This window comes from Python bivittatus, unplaced genomic scaffold (genome assembly GCF_059951505.1).
Source record: "Python bivittatus isolate LINGU-HERP-01145 unplaced genomic scaffold, Pbiv_v1 ctg000480_np1212, whole genome shotgun sequence".
Taxonomy (NCBI): domain Eukaryota; kingdom Metazoa; phylum Chordata; class Lepidosauria; order Squamata; family Pythonidae; genus Python; species Python bivittatus.
The window spans coordinates 42,311,115-42,331,870 of record NW_028277075.1 but is presented as its reverse complement, the minus strand read 5'-3'; the positions used below and the strand labels follow the sequence as shown (position 1 = coordinate 42,331,870).

The 20,756-nt window shown below is 38.4% G+C and overlaps 1 protein-coding gene across 2 annotated transcripts in view; it reads left to right on the top strand.

Annotated features, from left to right (window-relative positions):
• The window catches only part of CTTN (cortactin), a 28,871-nt gene extending 11,579 nt beyond the window's left edge, over window positions 1-17,292 (top strand). Inside the window, exons 6-17 of one of the 2 annotated variants that reach the window (XM_007438055.4) lie at window positions 801-855; window positions 1,766-1,876; window positions 4,144-4,254; window positions 5,623-5,733; window positions 7,558-7,668; window positions 8,942-8,997; window positions 10,514-10,583; window positions 11,100-11,248; window positions 13,561-13,650; window positions 14,697-14,880; window positions 15,366-15,434; window positions 15,821-17,292. In XM_007438055.4, the coding sequence (XP_007438117.1) occupies window positions 801-855; window positions 1,766-1,876; window positions 4,144-4,254; window positions 5,623-5,733; window positions 7,558-7,668; window positions 8,942-8,997; window positions 10,514-10,583; window positions 11,100-11,248; window positions 13,561-13,650; window positions 14,697-14,880; window positions 15,366-15,434; window positions 15,821-15,957 (1,254 nt within the window). In that variant the 3' untranslated portion in view covers window positions 15,958-17,292. The remainder of the gene's footprint in view (window positions 1-800; window positions 856-1,765; window positions 1,877-4,143; window positions 4,255-5,622; window positions 5,734-7,557; window positions 7,669-8,941; window positions 8,998-10,513; window positions 10,584-11,099; window positions 11,249-13,560; window positions 13,651-14,696; window positions 14,881-15,365; window positions 15,435-15,820) is intronic. The other variant, XM_007438056.4, reaches the window with a different exon arrangement.
• The last annotated feature ends 3,464 nt before the right edge of the window (window positions 17,293-20,756 follow it).

The window sequence follows — 20,756 nt, the reverse complement described above, 5'->3', positions numbered from 1 at the left end:
TTTTCCAGCTTTGTTCGAATAACTTTTACAGCCGTTCTCTTTCTGAAATCATGGTCTGATGCTTTACTCCAGTTGCTTGTGTTTATCTTTGCAAAAAAATAAAGGAAAGAGGGCAGCGAAAAGTTTCCCCACAAGTCATCTTAAAATTGTGATTATAAAATATACTGAATTGTACACGAAAGACTGATTTGTGATAGTTTTGTATTGTCAACTGAATCTAGAAGCTGATTCTAGATTTATAAACATTTTATTTCTTTTATTATTTATTTCTTTGGTATATTTATATCCCACCACAATCAGAATCCACCCTCCATAGTTCCTGAAACTTGGGGGTGGGGGGGAAACTTGCACTGGAGGTATTTGATTTAAATTTGTAATGTATGTTATACTTACACAGGGCTTCTGATACACTGACAAAGACAGAATTTATGAAAGGCCTTTAATGCTTATATATTGATTAGGAAGGCTAATTGGTAGCTATCACTTTTTTAAAAGGCTACCTGGAGTAGTTCTTCATGAAGAGCTGGAGTTGGCAACAGGGCCTAGAAGTGCCAGAGCATCTACTGGGGCTCCAAATAGCACCCTCTCATCTCAGTTAAGCTACAATAATAATTATGCTGATTTAAAAATGGCAGAAAACTCATGTGAGATCTTGAATACCTTTGAAAAGGGGGAGGGCCTGAACCATTGTGCAAGATTGCACAAAATTATAGCCTGCTCCTGAAAAGGTTGCCAGTTCTGGCTTGAAAGACTTTTATAAATGAGAACTTCTTGTTGAAAGTAATTATTTTTCTCTGCAGTCTGCTGTGGGATTTGAATACCAAGGAAAAACGGAGAAACATGCTTCTCAGAAAGGTAAAGCACTCTGAGGAATATTCTATCAAAAGCATATAAAGGATTTGACAATAATCTATCAAGCTTGCTCCCCACCCACAAGTAAACGTGACTTCACCAGGATGATCATGTGCCATTCAACTATTTAAGATTATTAAATTTAACTTATTACAAAGACTGGCTAAACAAGATCCCGCATAGTTAATGTTTTGATTTGACAAGATCTGTTCTGGAGTTCAGTCATTTTATTTAAACCCATGTGCATATTCAGTCCACACATAGAACAGAAATTTACAACAACACACTGAATAAGCTACTTTATCATTAATTTCTCTCTTACCACTTAATTGCTGCAGGAATTGTATTAGTAAAGCCTCAATTGGCACATCCCAATTTTCAGCGAAATAATTTGATATGGATGTTTAATGTATGAGCCTATAGAATGGTAGAGCAACAGCAGTTATCTGGCTAAAAAAGTAAGTGTTCCTTGTTCCTAAATAACATCCCTCTAGAATTAGTTAGTATTTGGATTGATCAAAATGATACTTAGCATCACAAACCACTGCTTCCTCCAGTTTGACAAATATAGTACAAAAGGGAAGCCAAGGCAGGAGGTGATAAAATGTCACAAATTGTGTTGACTTGATAAGGGTTTTGTTTGCTCTTGGTAATGTAGGTCACCATCCAGATTGCTGAGACAAATGTAAAGGCCTTTAATACCGGCAGAACTTCTGAAGGCATCCCAGAATGCCTTTGGAGAGTCTCCAAATTCTAAAGCAGCTTGCCTGCAGTACATAGTGATGTTGTTAAATAATGGAATTCAATGGGGGTGTGGAGCATTTATCAGTGAACTTGATCATAGCTCTGGTTCTTTTGTTCTGCTGCTACTATGGCAATTTCTGATACATGGTGTAATCTCTTCTCTTCTCAGACTACTCAAGTGGATTTGGTGGGAAGTACGGTGTGCAGGCTGACAGAGTAGATAAGAGTGCAGTGGGATTTGATTACCAAGGAAAAACAGAGAAACATGAATCCCAGAAAGGTTTGTTGCTGATATGATATCTTAGAAAGTTTCTAAAATATTCCTTTTCTTCACAAGACTGCAAAAATTCTTCCTTTTTTTTTATATGTTCATTACCACTTCATTTCTGAGAAGTTGGTTGATGTGGAAAGTATTTCTAGCTCTTTGTTTTCTGCCTCTAGAGGTGCTTATGGAATAGAAGATAAAAAAAACCTGGGAGTTCATGCAAACATAATCATCACACAGTTCTTTTAACTCTAACAACACATCGTAGCATATAGTCCTGACGTAATCCTAGCTTGAAAAATGAACAGCTCATGCTACTGGTAGTTTCTAGATTTAAGGGTATTTCTTTTTAATGTATTGTGCTTTCATTTGGCAAAAATAAAAATCATTATACACTATTGTGCATGCTACCTGTATTAGAATCTACTGGAAGAGTCAAATGAGAAAATACAGGCTAAATGCTATACAGTCAGAATTAAAGATATCCTTGTTCTGCCCCTACAGGAAGTATATTTGAAATCCCACATCTCTGTCCTAGAGAGAGCATTGGGTCATAAAGTCATAAAGCTGCAATTCTATAGATTCTTATCTGGGAGTAAACTTCATTGAACCCAGTGGGACTTGGTGTCTAAGTAAACATTTGCAGATTTGCACTGAAAAAAAAGGTGGAGTTGAAGTTACTTCTTCAGACCTCTCCTCTCTGAATGAAGTAAGGTCTTCCTAAGATAGATCTGAATTTACACTATATTAGTTTCTGCTTCCTTCCAAATTCTGTCTACATTTCTATCAAAAGAATGGGAATTCCATATGAATCTGAACAGTTTTTGCAATCATCTCTTTCTCATTCTTTCTCTTCCTGTTCTTGTGCCTGTAGAAAGTTGTGAATCAAAGCACATTTATACAGTGTACAGAATACAGCTCACCATTCACTGCATTCCCCTTAGGCATTTGTCTCCAGAACACAGAACAGCATTCATGCATTTATTGAAGTCTTGTTCTCAGTTTTTCTCCTCAAAATGATTTGCATTCCTTTATGATTGTTACACTAGTTTAGAATTAAATTAAGCTAAATAGGTAGCTCGTGTGCATTCAAGCATCTTCTGGCATAGTTTTTCTAAAACATTTTTTTTTCTTGAAGGCAAACTCCTGAAAAATACATTTTAAGACCATTTTTCAAAGACCAAAAATATTGTGTTCCAGTCTTCCTACTTTCTTTTAGTTATTTGTTTGTTAAAGTTACATCCCACCTTTATTCCAAGGGTTCAAGGAAGTGTATTGAAAAATTGGAGAAGCGGTTCTCTATTTTTTCTCTCATAACCTTAATCATGTGGGATAGGGTGGGCTGAAAGACAGTGACTTGCCCAAAAGTCACTCGAGAAGTGTATATGACCGAAGATAGGCTTGAGCACAGAGCTCCCCATTCGCACTTTGACACAGTTGGTTGGTCCTTCCTTCCTTCCTTCCTTCCTTCCTTCCTTCCTTCCTTCCTTCCTTCCTTCCTTCCTTCCTTCCTTCCTTCCTTCCTTCCTTCCTTCCTTCCTTCCTTCCTTCCTTCCTTCCTTCCTTCCTTCCTATAGCATTCTTCCCACAGAATAAATACTATAACTTGTTCTGAATTCTGAAACTTCTTAAGCAGTGTCAATGGAGCTTGCTATCAGAAATGGGTAGTCTTTTAGCAAACTTATTGGAAGGAATGACACCCCTCTCTGCTGTAATGGAACAGGCTTGAAATCACAGAATAGGTTGCCTACTTCTGCCCTGTACAAAGGTTCTCTTGGAACAAGTATTTGCTGACTTACTTCTGATATAGAACTGATCACCTTCCTTATGTGACATAGCCAGTTTACAAGAACTTATTCACAGTTTACAAGAACATATTCACACCCCCTCCTTAGCTCTTCTAGTTTTGGAGCACAAATTCCTTTGTTGGACAAGTACATTTAATGCTACATTGAGAGCAAAGTTAGCCATAGTTAAGGGAAGCCAGGTTCTGAGTTAATCAAGCTTTAAAATGAGCTTGGCTCTAGCCCAAATGGCTAGCTCTAGCTCAGTTTCCTCCAACTGATCCTCAGAGTCAGATATCTTGATGACACAGCTGAGCATGCAACTCTTTCTATTGAAAATACCATTGGCTAAATGATGTGAGGTTTTTATGATAATTTTTTTTATCTGTGTAACTCTCTATGCCAAGCATCAGTAAGAGTGAACTGAATCAAGTAGCTTGTCCAATGTTTTTAATCTGTACTATTATGAATGACTATATTTTTTACTCCCATCTCCAGATTATTCTAAAGGTTTTGGTGGTAAATATGGTGTGGACAAAGAGAAAGTGGATAAAAGTGCTGTTGGCTTTGAATACCAGGGCAAAACTGAAAAACATGAATCACAGAAAGGTTTTTACTTTAATTTTATTCCATGAAATTGTGTATGAGTTGACCTTCTTTAAACGTGGAATTGTACTATATCTGCATAAACCAAGGCTTTCAAGTCTTAGAAGTACAAACTATTTTTTGAAAATCCTCCTTCCTTTCCTTCTTTCTGTCAACAAAATTTATTGAAGAGATTGTTCCTATAACCTGCCTCTCCATTTAAAAAAAAAATCTCCAAGGTGGCTTAGAACAGTAAAATCCATAATCAGTTGCTTAAGTAGGTTTTGTAGGATAATGAAGATAATGCTAGAACAAGGAATTTTTCAGCTAGCTTTATAGTAAATCAGAGCCTTTGTTGTACATATTTCAGACTGATATTTAACTGTCTAGTAGAAAAGCTGGACTATATACTTCATAATTTGATGTAGCAAAAGCCTGCTGGTCTTTGTCTTCCAGCATAAACAGCAGCCACTAACAAGTTTTAGTTGCTTTGATTTACAAGAATCTGCCTTTATGGATTACTGATTTAAGTTGAACAATTGGCTGCATTTACACATCATACTAAGCCATGGTTTGTTGAATAAGCCAGAGTCAGTCTTGCAGACAAGCAGTCACCATGGTTTGTTTAGATAATTCTAGTTTTTTCTCTCCCTCCCTTTTTTTAGCTGCATCTGCCTTGAATTTCTGTAATTGGATAGAGACTTGAACAGGACACAAAAACAAACTAAGCCAGGAAATAGCCAGGAAATCACAAGCAAACCATGTACCCCTGCTTGCATATCATGTTCAGTCTCTACTGCAGCCATTAAGCCACTACTGGACCATAGTTTCAGATTAGGGTTTTCTGCCTAAAACATCCTATGGTTTATTCATTGATTCCATTCACTCACCATTGATCCCATTCATGTCAAGCTACTGTACATATGGCTGAGCTTTATATATAAAACCAGCCATTACTTTGTAAATGTGTTTTAATTATACTTTTGCATATGTGGGCTTTTGTTGTTTTACATATTTTGGTGACCTTGACTACCACTATTTGGTGGAAAGACAAAATAGAAATTAAATCGATTATATCATCTAAATACTCGTAAGATATTCAAGGACCACATTGTACAAAGAAATTGCAAAATTAATACAACAACTAAGCGTGCACATTCAGTAGTTATGTCTGAATCCGGTGAATGCTTGGGATTACAGCCTTGGTATATTAGTATTTTCCTTCTTCCTCTCTTGTTTCCAGATCTTATCCATATATCTTTTTGCATATCCATATATCCACTACTTTCTTTTGGGTTAAAAAAACAACCCTCTCCCCACTTTAAATGACTTATTAACTGCTTAGACAAAAATGAGATCCAAATAACATCTTGAAATGTTTTCTTTACATAGACTATACAAGAGGTTTTGGTGGAAAGTTTGGCGTACAGACTGACAGACAGGATAAATGTGCACTTGGCTGGGATCACCAGGAAAAAGTACAGTTGCATGAATCTCAGAAAGGTACATTTATTTATATGCTTAACCAGTAGCTAGTATATTCAGATTAATTGCTCATACAGAGGGACAAAGATGATTGTAGTGTGAAGTTCTGTTTCAATTTACAAGGAGTCATGCAATTTGGAATAGTCTTCCTTAACTTGATGCCCTGCAAATGAGCTGCCTGTCATCTTTCGCTATCATGGCCTAGGCCATCATCAGGAGGACAAAGAATATTTTAGTCCAAATCATTTAGAACGTTGTTTCTCAACCTTGGCAACCTGAAGTCCACACATGGCTAATTGTTATTGTATGCAGTTACTTGGGCGTAGTTGCTCACTTTAGTCTTCCTGGCATTCGGGGGGGGGGCAGCGGGGGGCAGGAATGTAATCAGAAAGGGGAAATATAATCTTAATTTGTTAAAACAGGAGAGGAGAGCTATTCAGTTGCTGTTGGATTATCGCTCCCAGCATTTATTTAAAGATATGAAAGTTCTTTAAGTTTTAGAACTTAAAAAAAGGAACAAGTGCTATGTGGGTGTGTCTGGGTTTGTGTTTCACCAAGGTTGCTCATGCAAGGAAGTTCTCCATCCTTCTAATCCAGGAGGTCCTAAACTTTTTGCCATCCCACCTCCCTTTGGTGTAATGTTAATGTACACACCTCCCCTAAAAATCCAGACACCAAAATGAACACAAATGAATAATGAAAACAATACAATGAAACTTTGGGAAAGGTGGAATTGTGATAATGTAAGTAAAAGGTTCCTTACCCCTCCCCTGGACTCTGTGGGCATCTGCCCAAGGGAGGGACACCTCACAGTTTGGGAAACCCTGCTCTCATCCAGTGTCATTCTTTCTGCTCGTCCCAGCAAAGTCTCTTCTAAGAGCTGAAGAACCCTAAGGGAGGGCCTTCAAGGTGATAGAAAGGGATTTGGAAAATTAGGCAGAGCGCGGTGCCATGGACCGTCTCCATCTGATAACTAGCAGTCGATAATTTGTCAGGGCTAAGAAATCTTTTTTTCTGACTTGATATACCCTCTAGGGCTTCCCTACTCATTTGGCAGTATGATAGTATCCAAAAAAGTTAAGGCAATAAAAACTGAGCAAGTCTTGTTTTGTTACGCAAAATGCAGCTTGTAACTGAGCAGCTGTTTACAATGCAGACAATTTAATCTGACAGGGATTATGTGTATTTTAAATTTGCACTGAACCATGATTAAAAGTTAAACAGAGTGGTGTGAAATAACATTTGAGCTGTAATTTGTTCTAACATTTATGGCATATTACATTGGTTTGTGTGCATGTATTATATTCCACACCCAAATATAAACACAGAGTTTATATTCAGGTTTGGAAGTATTATATATTGTGTGTGAAGGTAACCATTTTGAACCAGACTGCATGTTTTGTAACGTTATGTGGGACTGTTAAACTTTAGATGATGCTAAAGTAGAGTGGGGAATAATTGCATGTCTGAATGCTTTCCTCTTTCAAAACATGCCTTTGTGGAAAATGAGCATATCAGAGAAAGTTCTAAAGACATCTTCTCCTACTATGCTGAATGTATGTGTGTTATGTGTATGCTTAATAGAAAGAAACACTTCAGTTTGGAATTACTGTAAGCTCCGATGTGAAATAATACAGTCCAAAAGGGCTATACTTCAGGATATTTCTCAAAGTTTAACATCTTAATTTGGCGTTTAAACAACCCTTCCCATAGCCCCTTTTCACAACTGTTTTTAACAAGTGTTTTAGCTCATGTATGTTGTGTCTAAACATGTTCCTCTTTTCCATGCTCCTTTCCTTCCCTTGGTTCTCCTTCCTTACGGTCATATCCTGGATTTCTCAGATTATAAGAGTGGTTTCGGAGGGAAATTTGGTATTCAAACAGAAAGGCAGGACCCATCAGCTGTGGGGTTTGACTACAAGGAGAAACTAGCGAAGCACGAGTCACAACAAGGCAGAGTTTCCACTTGTAACTCTTACCCAGCAGAGTCATTTCTAACACAGACCTTAAGCTGCTCATTGCAAAGCCCTGTACCTACCATAGGAATGCATGGCAACCTTCATTTCTTCTTACTTTGCAAATGCATTGGGGAAATCATTAACTGAACTTGAGTTATTTTAATCCAATTGGGCTGCTTGGGTGGGTGTAGATTCCAGGGAACTTTGGGGGCGCTCGATCCCTGGTATATTGCAATTGCAGAACTTGCTTCCTTTCTGTAGCCTGGCCATCAAACCCCTTGGCTGCTTTTGAGGAGTGGCTCCTGTATCTTTAGCACCTGAGTCCAGATTTCTTTACTAATTGCTAGACGCCATCATTTTAGAAATTAATTGTAAAAATGGTTTCAAAATGAAAACACAACATCCCTTTTCCAAGGTCAGTACTGAAATTGATCATATAGCTGATATATCATATCATATGTTATAGGGTGATTTTAACTTTTTTCCATTAGAAATATATCCTGAGCTGGCAGCTAGATACACACTTTCTGTTTGAGTAATAACTTGCTTCATGCAGTGTATTTGTTAATATGAGAACATCTGGAATTATTGTGTCATTAACATTTTAGATAAATAAAACTTGGTTCCAGTTTTCATCTTCCTCTCACAAAAACATGTATCCATATAATATGAATGGGCATGAACTCTGTAAAATAAGCCAAAGTAAGCAAGAGGCTCTCCCGCCCCCAAAAAACTGTAAGAAGTAACTTTTTAATACTTGATTCATCCTTGTGTTTTTTCTACACTATGCTTGCCCAGTACAAACATGGTCCAGCATTTAAATGGATTATTGCTGGCAATCTTTAAAAACATAACATGGCCATTATTTATAAATCTTAAAGACACTCACAGTACTTGTTCTTTTTAAAGAAATAGCATGTGGTATCTTGAAATAATGGCCTTTGTGAAGGTGCAGAATGTCTGACTAACCCCCCTCCTCTAACAATGTGACAATAGTCCAGTTGTGGATGTGGTCTGCACCAGTGGCTTGAGGGAGAGCACCTCTTTCTTTGCTCGGATTGGATTTCATTTCAGCCAATGGATGTGGAAGCATGGTTTTGGCCTGCCGTCACTTGCACACCAGCTGATGCTTTGGAGGCCTCAAAATATGCACCTTCTTTTTGCATCTACTTATTTTGTATTTTGGCTTGGCTCTATGCATGAACCCCTTTTTGATAAAAATTGAGAGAGAAGCATTTTGCAATAAATTGTTTTTGTTCTGTTTTTAGATTACTCTAAAGGATTTGGTGGAAAATATGGTGTGCAGAAAGATCGGATGGACAAGGTATGAATTAAATTGAATAAGTTGTAGGTTTAGAATTCTCCACTAACACTAGAAATCATTCCGCTGCCATAAAACATAGTTTCTCTGAAGACAGTCTTTATGCTTTGTTAAGTAGGACTGTGCAGACTACAGAAATGATTGGAAAGAAGTGCTTCAGACCTCATCAGGGCCAGCTCTTTTCCTCTGTTCATTAAATCATGCAGGGTTTTTTTAAAGGCTCCTGTGTGCAAGACTGAAAAAAAGCCATGGCTGTGATAATGAACCAAATCATTAAAGCAGCCCATCTTTAAGGCAGCACATTTTTTTTAGGTACATATGGAAGCATATGAGTAGCAGGGAGTTGTTCTGGCTTGCATGAGAGCTGAACACTTACAAGTCATTTTTGAGGCCTGTACAGCCCTATGATACAATGACTAAGGTTTTTGCTTTATAGCAGAAAGACGGTTTAGTGAAAGGTTGAAAAGTAAAGGAACGAGTGGCTAGTCAGAATCATAGAATAACAGAATTGAAAGAGGCCGTGGAGTCCAGCTCCTGTTCAGAGCACAAATGCAGTTAAAACATTCCCAATGGTATGTGGTATGTATGTGTGGTTGTATGTGTGTATGTATATTGTATATTGTATAGGAAGAGAAAATGTGTGTGCACTGTGTGTCTGTATATGTGTATAATATGTGAATTGATACACATGTATGTAAGTCCATATAAATAAAATAAGTAAATAAATATGCTTGAGTGCATACACCTTGACCTGGTACTAGCTGGCCATTGGAGTTTCAAACTTTGCTTATCTCTGCAGTGGAAATCCATTATGATTTGTATTATATTTGTTCTGTATTACTGTTTAAGTTGAATACCTCCTTAAGTCCAAACTGGAGATCTATTGTTTCCTGGCTATGTAGCCCTTTTTGTTGTACGGCTGGTAGTATGACAGATTGTTTCTTGTTTTTGTTAATTTGTCCATGTGATTTCTGAAAACACATAGATTGGGCATTAAAGATAGTTGGTGCATGAAAACAACACCTGAATGAAGTTTTAGATCTCTTAAACAGCTTCTTAGTGTTGATGAGAAAGACTTCCATTTAGATGAATGCAGGGAGACATTTTAGCACAATCAGGAGCCCTGATTGTGCAGAGTACCTGTTCTTGTGAAGATTGTACCCACATTCAGCCAAATGTATTACAGTTTTAGTGCAGCTTTCCCAGTTAAGGGAAGGATTGGAATACACATCTCTTTCTCTCTTATGTAAATTAATTTCAGAATGTCTGAGAAGAACTTGTATATCTGAGTTGCCTATGATGTAGAAGTAAATGTTGTGGTTTGTCTAAGGAATTTATTTTTGTTCCTTTATATCAGTGTTCCTCAACCTTAGCAACTTTAAGATGTGTGGGCTTCAACTTCCAAAATTCCCCAGCCAGCTGGGGAATTCTGTGAGTTGAAGGTCCACACATCTTAAAGTTGCCAAGGTTGAGAAACACTGCTTTATATGAACTGGGTTCCGTTTCCTTTCATTGATAGAATGCATCATCTTTCGAAGATATTGAGAAATTGTCTTCAACATACCAGAAGACCAAACCAGTGGAAGCTGGTAAGATCCCCCCTTTTGATGCTTTTTTTTCTGATTGGGCAGTTGAGTTTCCTTTGACCGCTTAAAAATTTCAGGGCTCTCATTATATCAGCAAAGAACTGCTAAAAAGTCTTGAAATGTTTAGCTTTTAAAGTGTGGATAAGGAAAATAAAAATCAAGCAGCCAACTAATATAATTATTTTCTGCCTACAATCCCTAGGGAAGAGGGCTATTATTTAAACTGAATGCATCAACTTATCTTTATTCATACAGCTTGGAGCTACTCTTCAATTCCTAATTTTACGTCAGTAATTCAATTTAAGCTTTCAGCAGATGCAGCATTTTGTGGCACATGTTTTTATCAGGAAGTAAAATGAGTTGCTCTTCTTAGCAACCTGTGATCTTTTATAAGTACAAATAATTCATTTAGTCTGAATTTTGAAAACAAATTCTTTTTGGGATTGTTTCTGAAGATTTGTGAAAGAAAATGGCTTATGGAATAATCATTTTCATATCATGAAAATTACTACATTGCAGCAAATGCCAAAACAAGCAACATCAGAGCTAACTTTGAAAACCTAGCTAAAGAGAAGGAACAAGAAGACAGAAGGAAGGCAGAAATTGAGAAAGCCCAAAGGATGGCCAAGGACAAACAGGAACAAGAAGATGCGAGGAGGGCACTTGAAGTTGGTGAAATTCATATTTTTGTCCTTCTGTCTCACCATCTCTTCTACCCTTCCCACCTCCTCCTGACTTTGGTTGTACCATTGACAGTGCAGATTCTGATAGAGAGTAAAATCAAGATAAGTATGTATGTATATGTGTTTGATATTTGTCAGCTTTTTTTAAACTCTCCCTTATGTCATTGATAACTAAGTAGTAATTATACTAAGACTCTTAAATTATGGATTGGGGAAGAGTTGGGGGAATAGTAGTTTTCTAAGAATCCACACCTCTTGACACCTGTTGCAATATAAATCATATAAAAGATAAGGAATTGTCAGTGTACATAGATGCAAGGTAAGCGAAAGGACCAGCAGTACCTGGAAAGCCACAACTGGTGTCATAGGCCAATGACTGGTTTTCCAAATATGACATTCAGAATAAATTCAACCAGAGATGTGTTTCATGTTATATAAATTAACTCTTTATTTTTTGCTTGAATCTTGTGTAAATGGCTATAATAGTCTGTTGTTAAATTCCACTTGTATATGAAAGAGAATTTTACAACAACAGGTTGAGGAGAGGGGAGCTTTAAAGTTTGCAGCACAAGCAGTAGATCTGTTCTCTTTCAGCAGATCTCTGCCTTCTTCATTGGTCTTTCCTGTTACGAACAAACAAAGGCCGTTGCATTGCCTGTGTTGAAAGCATGATCTGTCTTATAGGCAGGTCTGTAGCCTGCGGGAAAAACATTCATAGCCCTAACTTCATAGCTCTAGTGGCAATTATATATAGGAACTTTAGCCAGGATTTTTATATTGCACTCCTGTTGGATCCCGTTGAACTGTTCACCCTCACAAATGTCATAAGATTAGATCACGTACTGTAGGTAGACTGTAGAAAGAAAGGTAGGGGAAGCATTGGCTGCATTCTGGTAAAATATGGTCACCTTTGAGATTTGAGTTGAATACCTGACTAAGGTAGATTTACTGTAAAATATGCAGAGTCTGCTGGAAAGGATGTACTAGATTTGTGGAGGGGAGAGGAATATTATCTTCTCTATAATAATCTTTGTTCTTGAAAAATAATATGGCTGTGTCCTTGTCCCAAATTGGGCAGCTTTCATTTATTTCTGTACTGAGCTGCAAAAAAATGTCATTTAAATCAAAGAAAGAGAAAAGCAACCTGGTAATTCTGCATTTGGTTTTAATGAAGAAAGATATTGGATTATTGCTCCTCAATGGCTACCTCTTTGAAGTGCATTTAAGTCATGAAAGGCACCCTACAGCTAATCTGGAGGAAATTGCAGGCAGCACTTCCCAGCATGGGTCTGTCTTGTGCCACCCACGCTGAGTCTGAACTTTGAGACGTTAATGCAAAAAGGAATTGCCTGTCTGCTGTGTAATGCATGCGCTCTGTGAAACACAGTGCACAAGTACTTTAATAGCTTAATTCACCTCACACAATAACAATGTAGGGTGTCAGATCAGTGCCCTGATACTACGAATGGAAAATAGTCCTCAGCTCTGAGGTCAACAAGACACAAGGAAGATTTACAGACTTGATTCATACCAGTAATTACTCTCTTTCTTTCTCTGGCCAGTGAACCATTTTTAAATATATTTATCTGTAGAGTTTATACTCCACCTTCCCATCCAAGAGGTTGGGTCCATGGACAGCTTATCAACACTTGAATGTGTGGTGTTCCATGGACCTATGTGAAAATATGAGCTTGATGTTTGATTTTTGAACACACCATCCTTTGGTTTCAGAAAAAGGAGCAAAAGAGGAGGAGGTACTCCCAATGCAATTACATTTTATGGAGTCCTCACAGAAAGATGTGGTGGAGGAAAAAAACCATCTCATCCCAAGTGACTGAGCTGGGATGGAAAGCCCCAATAATGACATCTTATGATCAACCTAGGCATCTGTAAGAAGCCATGATGATGTCATTGTACAAATAACACAAATTACACTTACCCTCTCTTCCCCCTCACTTGATGTCTATAGCTCTCAATGTGGTGGCCCTGCCTCAGATATTACTCCTTGCCATTATAGTCCCATCATGAAGGACTGAAAATCATTTGAACCACTACCCTGGATGATCATAATCCAAAGTAGTATTTGCTGCATTTTGGCTGCCTTCAGTTTTAGTCTTCTGTGCTACAGATGCATATCCTCACATATGATTAAGTTGGACCATCTGCAGCCAGCTGGTTTTTCAAAATCTCTACTTAAAAAAGAAAAAAAAGTTTAGTATTTTTATGCATATTGATGCATGTTTCAAACTGTGTAACAGTTCTTGTAAATCATACTTTTTTTTTCTTTTTTTGAAAAGGAGAAAGCCAATTCCAAGAAACAGAGTCCTCCTGAATCTCCAGCTCCACAACCAGTGGAAGAAAAGGTGCCATCAAATGTCATCTATGAGGTTGGTTTGGTAGTTTCAGTGTCAGAAGCCTTTTTCCAATGCATTTTGTCTAGCATATTGACTGCAGCCCCGTCTTCCAGTGAAATAATAAACTGGACTGGTAAATCCATTTCGACTGGTTGCTCTGAAATCTCTGTGAGTTGGAAAAGCTACAACAGTTTTTAGATAATTTAACTATGTAACAGATGTCTGTCTATCTATCTGGCTTGACTGGTTATACATAACAGTATGGTAGAGAAGCTTGTAATGTAGTGGGCAATGCACTTTGTATGTGGGATATCAGGTAATTGGACACGGGAAAGACCTTTCCTGAGCCCGCAAATGTGTTGTCAATCAGGTTAGGTGCTCCTGCATGAAATGTGCAAACCGTCTTTATTAGTTTATTTATTACGCTATTGTATAAACTGCCCACTTCTGTGGACTCAAGGTGGTTTACAAAACCAAGAAGTACATTCCATAAAACCAGGAGTAATTACTAACTAAATATCTGCTAGGCAGCTCAGTCACCATTTGCCTTCAAGCACTCTGCAGCCCAGCCAGGTCTTGAGTACCTTCCTAAAGATTGAAGGCACCCCCAGAGAAGTCATGTCATTGATCCCCCAGCCCATTCACATGTGGTGGGAGCTCTCAGTGGGCACATTTTGCTATATCTGAGAGACACAGTCGCAGACCCCACAGCCTCCCTAACAGCTTTCTGGATGGGCCTCCAAGATGGCGTCCAAAATGGCCAAACTGTAATTTTTGAGGTGACAGAAAGGGAGAATTATGGAAAGCAGTTGCAATGTTAAATTATATTTAAAATTAATCACATGTAGTCCATTGTCCCAGCCTGCCCACCACTTTTTGGAGTAGTGTGCGGCACCCTACTATCTTGCTTTTTTGCTTAATAGGTCACAATGGATAATGTCATAATCAAATTTATTGAAGAATGGTGAATTGCAAGGTGAAATATGGAAGCATTATAGCAGCTCACTTCAGCAGCAGCAGGGAACCTCTTGATAAGTTCTTCCTGATGTCTTGTGTAATGTTTGCTTTTATTTGTGTAGGATGCTGTTTCCTTCGAATCTGGTTATAAGAGTTCCAGTGCAAATCTTTCCAATGTACATGAGCCAGAAAATGACAGCAAAGCTGAAGAATCTGACTACCAAGAAGCAGTTAGTCAGAGGGAGCCAGCCTATGAGTCGGGGACCATGTATGAAGAGGCTGCAGCAGGAAATCAGTATCAAGCAGGTTAAACAGCTTCTCTTTCCACTTGTGAATCTTTGGGTAGCTCTGTGTTGCTCTTGGATGTGATTGCATGTGTCTGGCCAGTAGAAGGAAAACAGGATGCTGCATTGAACTGCCTGGAGGTCAGGCAAGATAGAAATGTAAGAAGCAAAATATGCTGAAAATGAGAAAAACTTGCTTCCTGGCAAACTTTCACTTGGTTGCAGGGCTCCATATAGGCGAACTGATGCTTCTGGAGTAGTTAACAACACAAAGAAGTATTTGAAAGTAACCCTCTCAAGGAGCATGGAACTTCCCCAAGAGTAAATTGTTTAGGACGCAGCTTAATTTTAGTAGTTCCAAAATGGATGCAATAAAAATGGCCAATATTATATTGCTGACTCCTCAGCATTTATCTTAACTGGATAGCTAAGGAGACCTTCATAAGTGCCAGACCATATACAAACAGATGATTTGGAAGTCATACAATGATATATCTCTTTTTTTAGATGAAACTACTTATGAGTATGAAAATGACCTTGGAATAACAGCTATAGCCCTTTATGATTACCAGGCTGGTAAGTAATGTAGCTAGTTTCATAGTTCTAGTTCAGAACATATTTAGGGCTCTGATTTCTGCAGAATTAGCTTATTTGTTTGGTGGGCTAGAGGCCCCCAATCCCTCAAATAACCCTTTCTTCTGCATGCTTTCTGGAATAATAATAGTGGTAGCAGCAGCAATAGTAATGGCACCCGATGATTTTGGGATATGCTGAATATCCTCCTGGGCTGCTTGCTAATTGAAGCCTAAAAAAATTCTGTTTCATTGCTGGGTTCCTGTCTGTTCATCAGTCTTTCATTACGAGTAGGATGTAGGTACTGTATATAAAAACAATCAGCTGACCTGACCCCAAGTTTCAAAGTCCATCCTCTAACCTAGGAATCATTTCTGTTTTTTCCACAGCTGGGGACGATGAGATTTCCTTTGATCCAGACGACATCATTACCAACATTGAAATGATAGATGATGGCTGGTGGAGAGGTGTCTGCAAAGGCAGATACGGGCTTTTCCCGGCTAATTACGTTGAGCTGAGACAATAGAAACTGATGTCTACCATTTATGCCTTAATACCGTGATCATTCAACTGATTTATTACACTACAAATCATGTCGGGCTTTTTTGGTGCAGGAGAGCAGATTGGAAGGATCTATTCATACTCCTTTTATATTTAAAATACTTTGCTGATGCTTTTATAAATGTTCATGGGTCCAGAAATCGCTAATATATTGTAACTCTTTATGTTCCTCTGCAGCCTGTTATCATACATTTTAATGCATTTTGAAAAAGAGTTTTTCTTGATTCCTTTGCCAAATTGGTGGTGGTGATTTTTTTTTCCCCTAGGAGATTTTAGCTCTTTCTGACAGTAGTACATGTTTCATTTGTACTGTACAAATTATATCCAGCTATTCTTGTATTGAACATGGTCAGTTTTCCAACTCCCAACTGTTTGTATCTAGGTCATATTTCTACGTACTGGGAACATGGCAGGTATGGATAGGGGGAAATTCTAGCTGGCTTTCAGTTAGTGTCAAAAATCTGTGGAAAGGTTATTCTATAATAAACTGAGAAAGGATCCAGTGCAGAAACTTTTTTTTTCATTCATATTCTTGGGAAGTGCACAATCCAGTTGAAAGCTCTGTTGTGCAACTTTAGTGGAACTTTTCCAGAAATTCTGATCAGGACCTGATGTAAGCCTCACCTGGCTTTGCAATGTAAGTTTTGTTTATGCTGCTTTTTCTCTCATGCACCTAGAACACTGTGAAATTTTTGGTCTTGGAGATTAGAAGTTTCCATCACATTGTCTCAGCCTGTCACAGCCTGACATCTCATTGTCTCAGCCTGTCACCTTGATGATAAAGCAGGCAGTAGTGGATATACAGCATTAATTCCAGTTTGTATGATTTGCAAGGAGGACAACGGGATGAGAGGGCTTTCTCTATAGCAAATCTGTTTTGTGGCCATATTTCAGTAAAGGAATACTGCTCTTATGAATATGTTAAAATCTTGGAGGAAATTGCTACTGTTAAACAATGTGTAGAAAACTCATTTTACATATTCAGCTGTGACTGCCAGTAACACTCGAGTAAACTGTAAAGATCTCTCTTTCTTTTGCCAAATGTTATGCTGAATTTCTTGCCGTGACTTCGGTAGAATAAATTGAAAATTAATTATTGATTTTAACTGCAGAAGCATCCCTACCAAAGACAGTGCATACATGTCTTCAGTGTTTCTTGTTCATTTTTGTTTGGAAAGGGAAATTCAGGGACGAATTGGTCAAGGAAAGAACTGAGTGAAAAAAGTTCAATCAAATATATAAAAAAAAAAATTCTATCAAATGATAGCATGCAGCGTATCTAAGGAAACATGGGATGTGGCGAGAAGAGATCTTGGATGGGATTGGCTACTTGGACAATCTCTAAGAAGAATGTAATGTTTTTCTTCCATTATCTTCCCCACTGGTTCCTTTCTATCTCATAATTACATTAATAATAGTATGTTAACTTGGCATGGATTTTATATGCAGTTTATTGTACCCAGTTTGCATAGGACAGCAAATAGGACATATGATTCCTGTTTTCTTTTTCTTTCTTTCTTTCTTTTTTTTTGTAAATTAAATATTCAAATAAACTTTTGGAACCACTTGCACAGGCTATTTATGTGTCTAAACTATTCTAAGGTCTGGCAAAATTCCAGTCACAAATTGAATGTTAATATACTGCATTCTGCTTGGTCAAAGCCTTCTATATTCTTATGCTTAGTTAGTGAAGCTGAGTCCCAGTGGGAGAAACATTACAAGGATATTCTTGCCCTGGCTTTTAAATCCCTTGACTGCAACTCGAAGGAGCATCTTCTTGCTGCAACTATTCCAAGAGGTAGCTTGATTGCATAGTCCTGTGCAGTGAGGACAAATGCTTTGCAAATGAATGCATCATAACATGGAAGCCAATTCTTCTTTTGTAATTTGGGGAACAGCCCCAAGCAGAGAAGAGGTAGTAATGTTTGTTGGATTACTGGTCTCTTATCAAAATTCAGATTGCTTCGATGTGCTCTGAGAACAGGTTTCTTGGATAGCAGGAGGGGGAACATGGTTCACTGTATAGCTGCCTGTATATTAAAAACCAAACCAATTGTATGTGAAGTGAAGCATGCTCACATAATGGGGCTGCTTTTCCCTCTGCCCACCCATAAGCACATTCTGGAGTGTCCCTCAACTGCCTGGTGCAGAGGAGAGGGCTTATGTGAGACCATAGGAGGGTGGGAGATGGTCCTTTTTCATTGTAATCAGAAGTTGTTGATTGGATGGGATTATACCCAAGGAAGCTTTTTGTGTTCCCACAGCAAAACAAAGTTTGCAGACCTTTCCATGGGCCCAGCTTCTTTCGGTGGGAGATGCAACCCAAAAACATACAATCCAGAACTTAACTCTGCTTGTGTTGCTTGTATTCTCTGGTGTACTGAAGGGACTTGTTCCATAATTTGAAAGTATAATGGTCTGTTACCTAGACTTGGTAGCTCATGCGTGGAATTAATCTGCTATGCTATGCCTGTCATCGTTCCAGTTGGTATCCGAAGCTATTTGGAACCCAGAATTATATACTGTAAAATGCTAGTCCTCTTTAAACCCTTAGATGCTGCTTCTGGGCTACTCCGTGGGAATGGCTGGAACAGTTTGCAGGAGAGAGATGGCAAAAAATGAAGGTCCTTGCTAGCTTCTTTCTCACCAAGGATTCTAAATACATGCTTGGTAGGGAATCATAGGAATGCTGGCCGCAATCTCTTGGAGTATGTTCTTATTTCTAAGGGTAAACATACTTACCAGATGATTTTATCTCTGTGTTGCCTTTCCAGAAGGAATGAAACTCTGAATCTTATAGACAATCTCCAAGATATGCTCCAAAGACATAATTTGGCAACTAAGAACTCCAAAATACTTAGCTCATCTATCTCTGTTAGTTAAGATTGTGAACTAAGATTAAGAAAATATTGCACTTAGTTCTCAGAAATGATTGCAGCAACTCCCTCTGCTGTTTATGTTCTTCTGCTACAATCGCTTATTCATCCCACCACCCAATGAATAGCAGAATAAAAATGGGAACATTTCAGTACTCTGTGAAGATAAACTGGGAAGTGTCTTGCTTGTGGTTTTCCACACCGGGGTACATTGGAATAGCCTAATAATTCCGGCATTTTTTTTTTTTTAAGTGCAGTCAATTGAAAAAGATTTCCCTGCTGCCTTGGACAAAGCCCTGCTCCACACTACTAGATTCAATTAATTATGTAAAATTGAGGCCTGAGAAGAGTTTGAAGAAGGTGATCCGCTTTCCAATGTGTCTTATTGTTAATGGGCTTTTTACTAGTGGAAATAAACGTAATTTACTTCAGAACTGGGTCCAAATGAATCCTCGGGACGTAATCGTACAGCTTGATTGTTCTGAGATTGCCCAGTGCCTCATCCCTCCCGCTCTCAAGGGCTCCTTCCTTGTCCCCTTGGCTGCTAATGTTCAGGGGCCTGCAGTGAATCCCTTAGGGCTGATCTTACAGTGATAGCAGCAAACTCTTTCCATGGGTGGGCGTAATTACTGCCCACTGTAAGGATTCATTTGCAGAGCTATTTCGTTTCAGTTGAACTGCAGTGGAAAATGAATAACTTCAGTAAACTGGTTAAATTGAACTAATGAGCTGTGTCTACTGCTCAAGTTGAGAAGCATGTGAAGTATTTTGACCAGAAGTTTCTCAGTGATTGTTAAGGTAACATATATTAGTAAGAGAAGTGGATTGCAGTGTAATTGTAGGCTTCAGTTATGTGGTGGTATATTTTAGGATGCTATATAAATCTAATGCTGGATTCTTAACGAATACTTGCTCTCATATTGTGAAAATGGGGATCACTGAAGTCAAGTATCATTTTCCCCATCCTGCTCTGTAATACTGTCAGACATGTAGAAGTTAACCCAAGCTTTGAGATTGCAGGACATTGCCTTATAATATTCATAGGTGTTGTCCATTTAGCCTAACATTTTCTGAACAAAGAGCTTGCTAAGGAACAAATGGGATATTTTTGGTCTTCCAGATGTTACTGAATGAAAGCTAGCATCTCATCACTGTGCTGCTTAGATTGCTGACATTTATAGTTGAGCAATATCTGGAGCCACACGTTCTTCCCTAGGATTTTGTGCAAGAGACTGGGTACACACACATACATACCCATGGTAAATAGTAATAATTATTGCTAGATAATATTCCTGAGGGACCACCACTGCCCAGTTACATCTGCCTGTCCCATCAGATCTGGCAACAAAGGCATGCTGCAGATCCCGTCTGTTACAGAACTATATTTGGCGGTTCCCAGGAGGCAGGTCTTCTCTGCTGTGGCACCCACCTTGTGGAATCTTCTCCCCCCGGAAGTGAGATTAGTTCCATCCCTCTTAACGTTCTGCAAGTCCCTCAAAACCTGACTATGTGATCAGGCCTGCAGCTCCCAGGGGACCAGGGAGATTTTGCGATGGCTCCCTTATTTTATCCCCTCCTGCTTTGTGTGCTTTTATGGTTTTTTATTTGTAGTTGTTTTTATATATTTATTCTTTTTAATTGTTGTATGCCGCCCAGAGTCACTTTGTGTTAGATGGGCAGCTATATAAATATGATAGATAGATAGATAGATAGATAGATAGATAGATAGATAGATAGATGATAGATAGATAGATAGATAGATAGATAGATGATAGATAGATAAAATATTCACAATCCCTTTTGCCTTGGAGCAGCACAGCCTGACAACTTTATAAAATAACAGAAAAAGTCACTGTGCGGAAGGGAGGAGTAAGCAATTATCTTGATC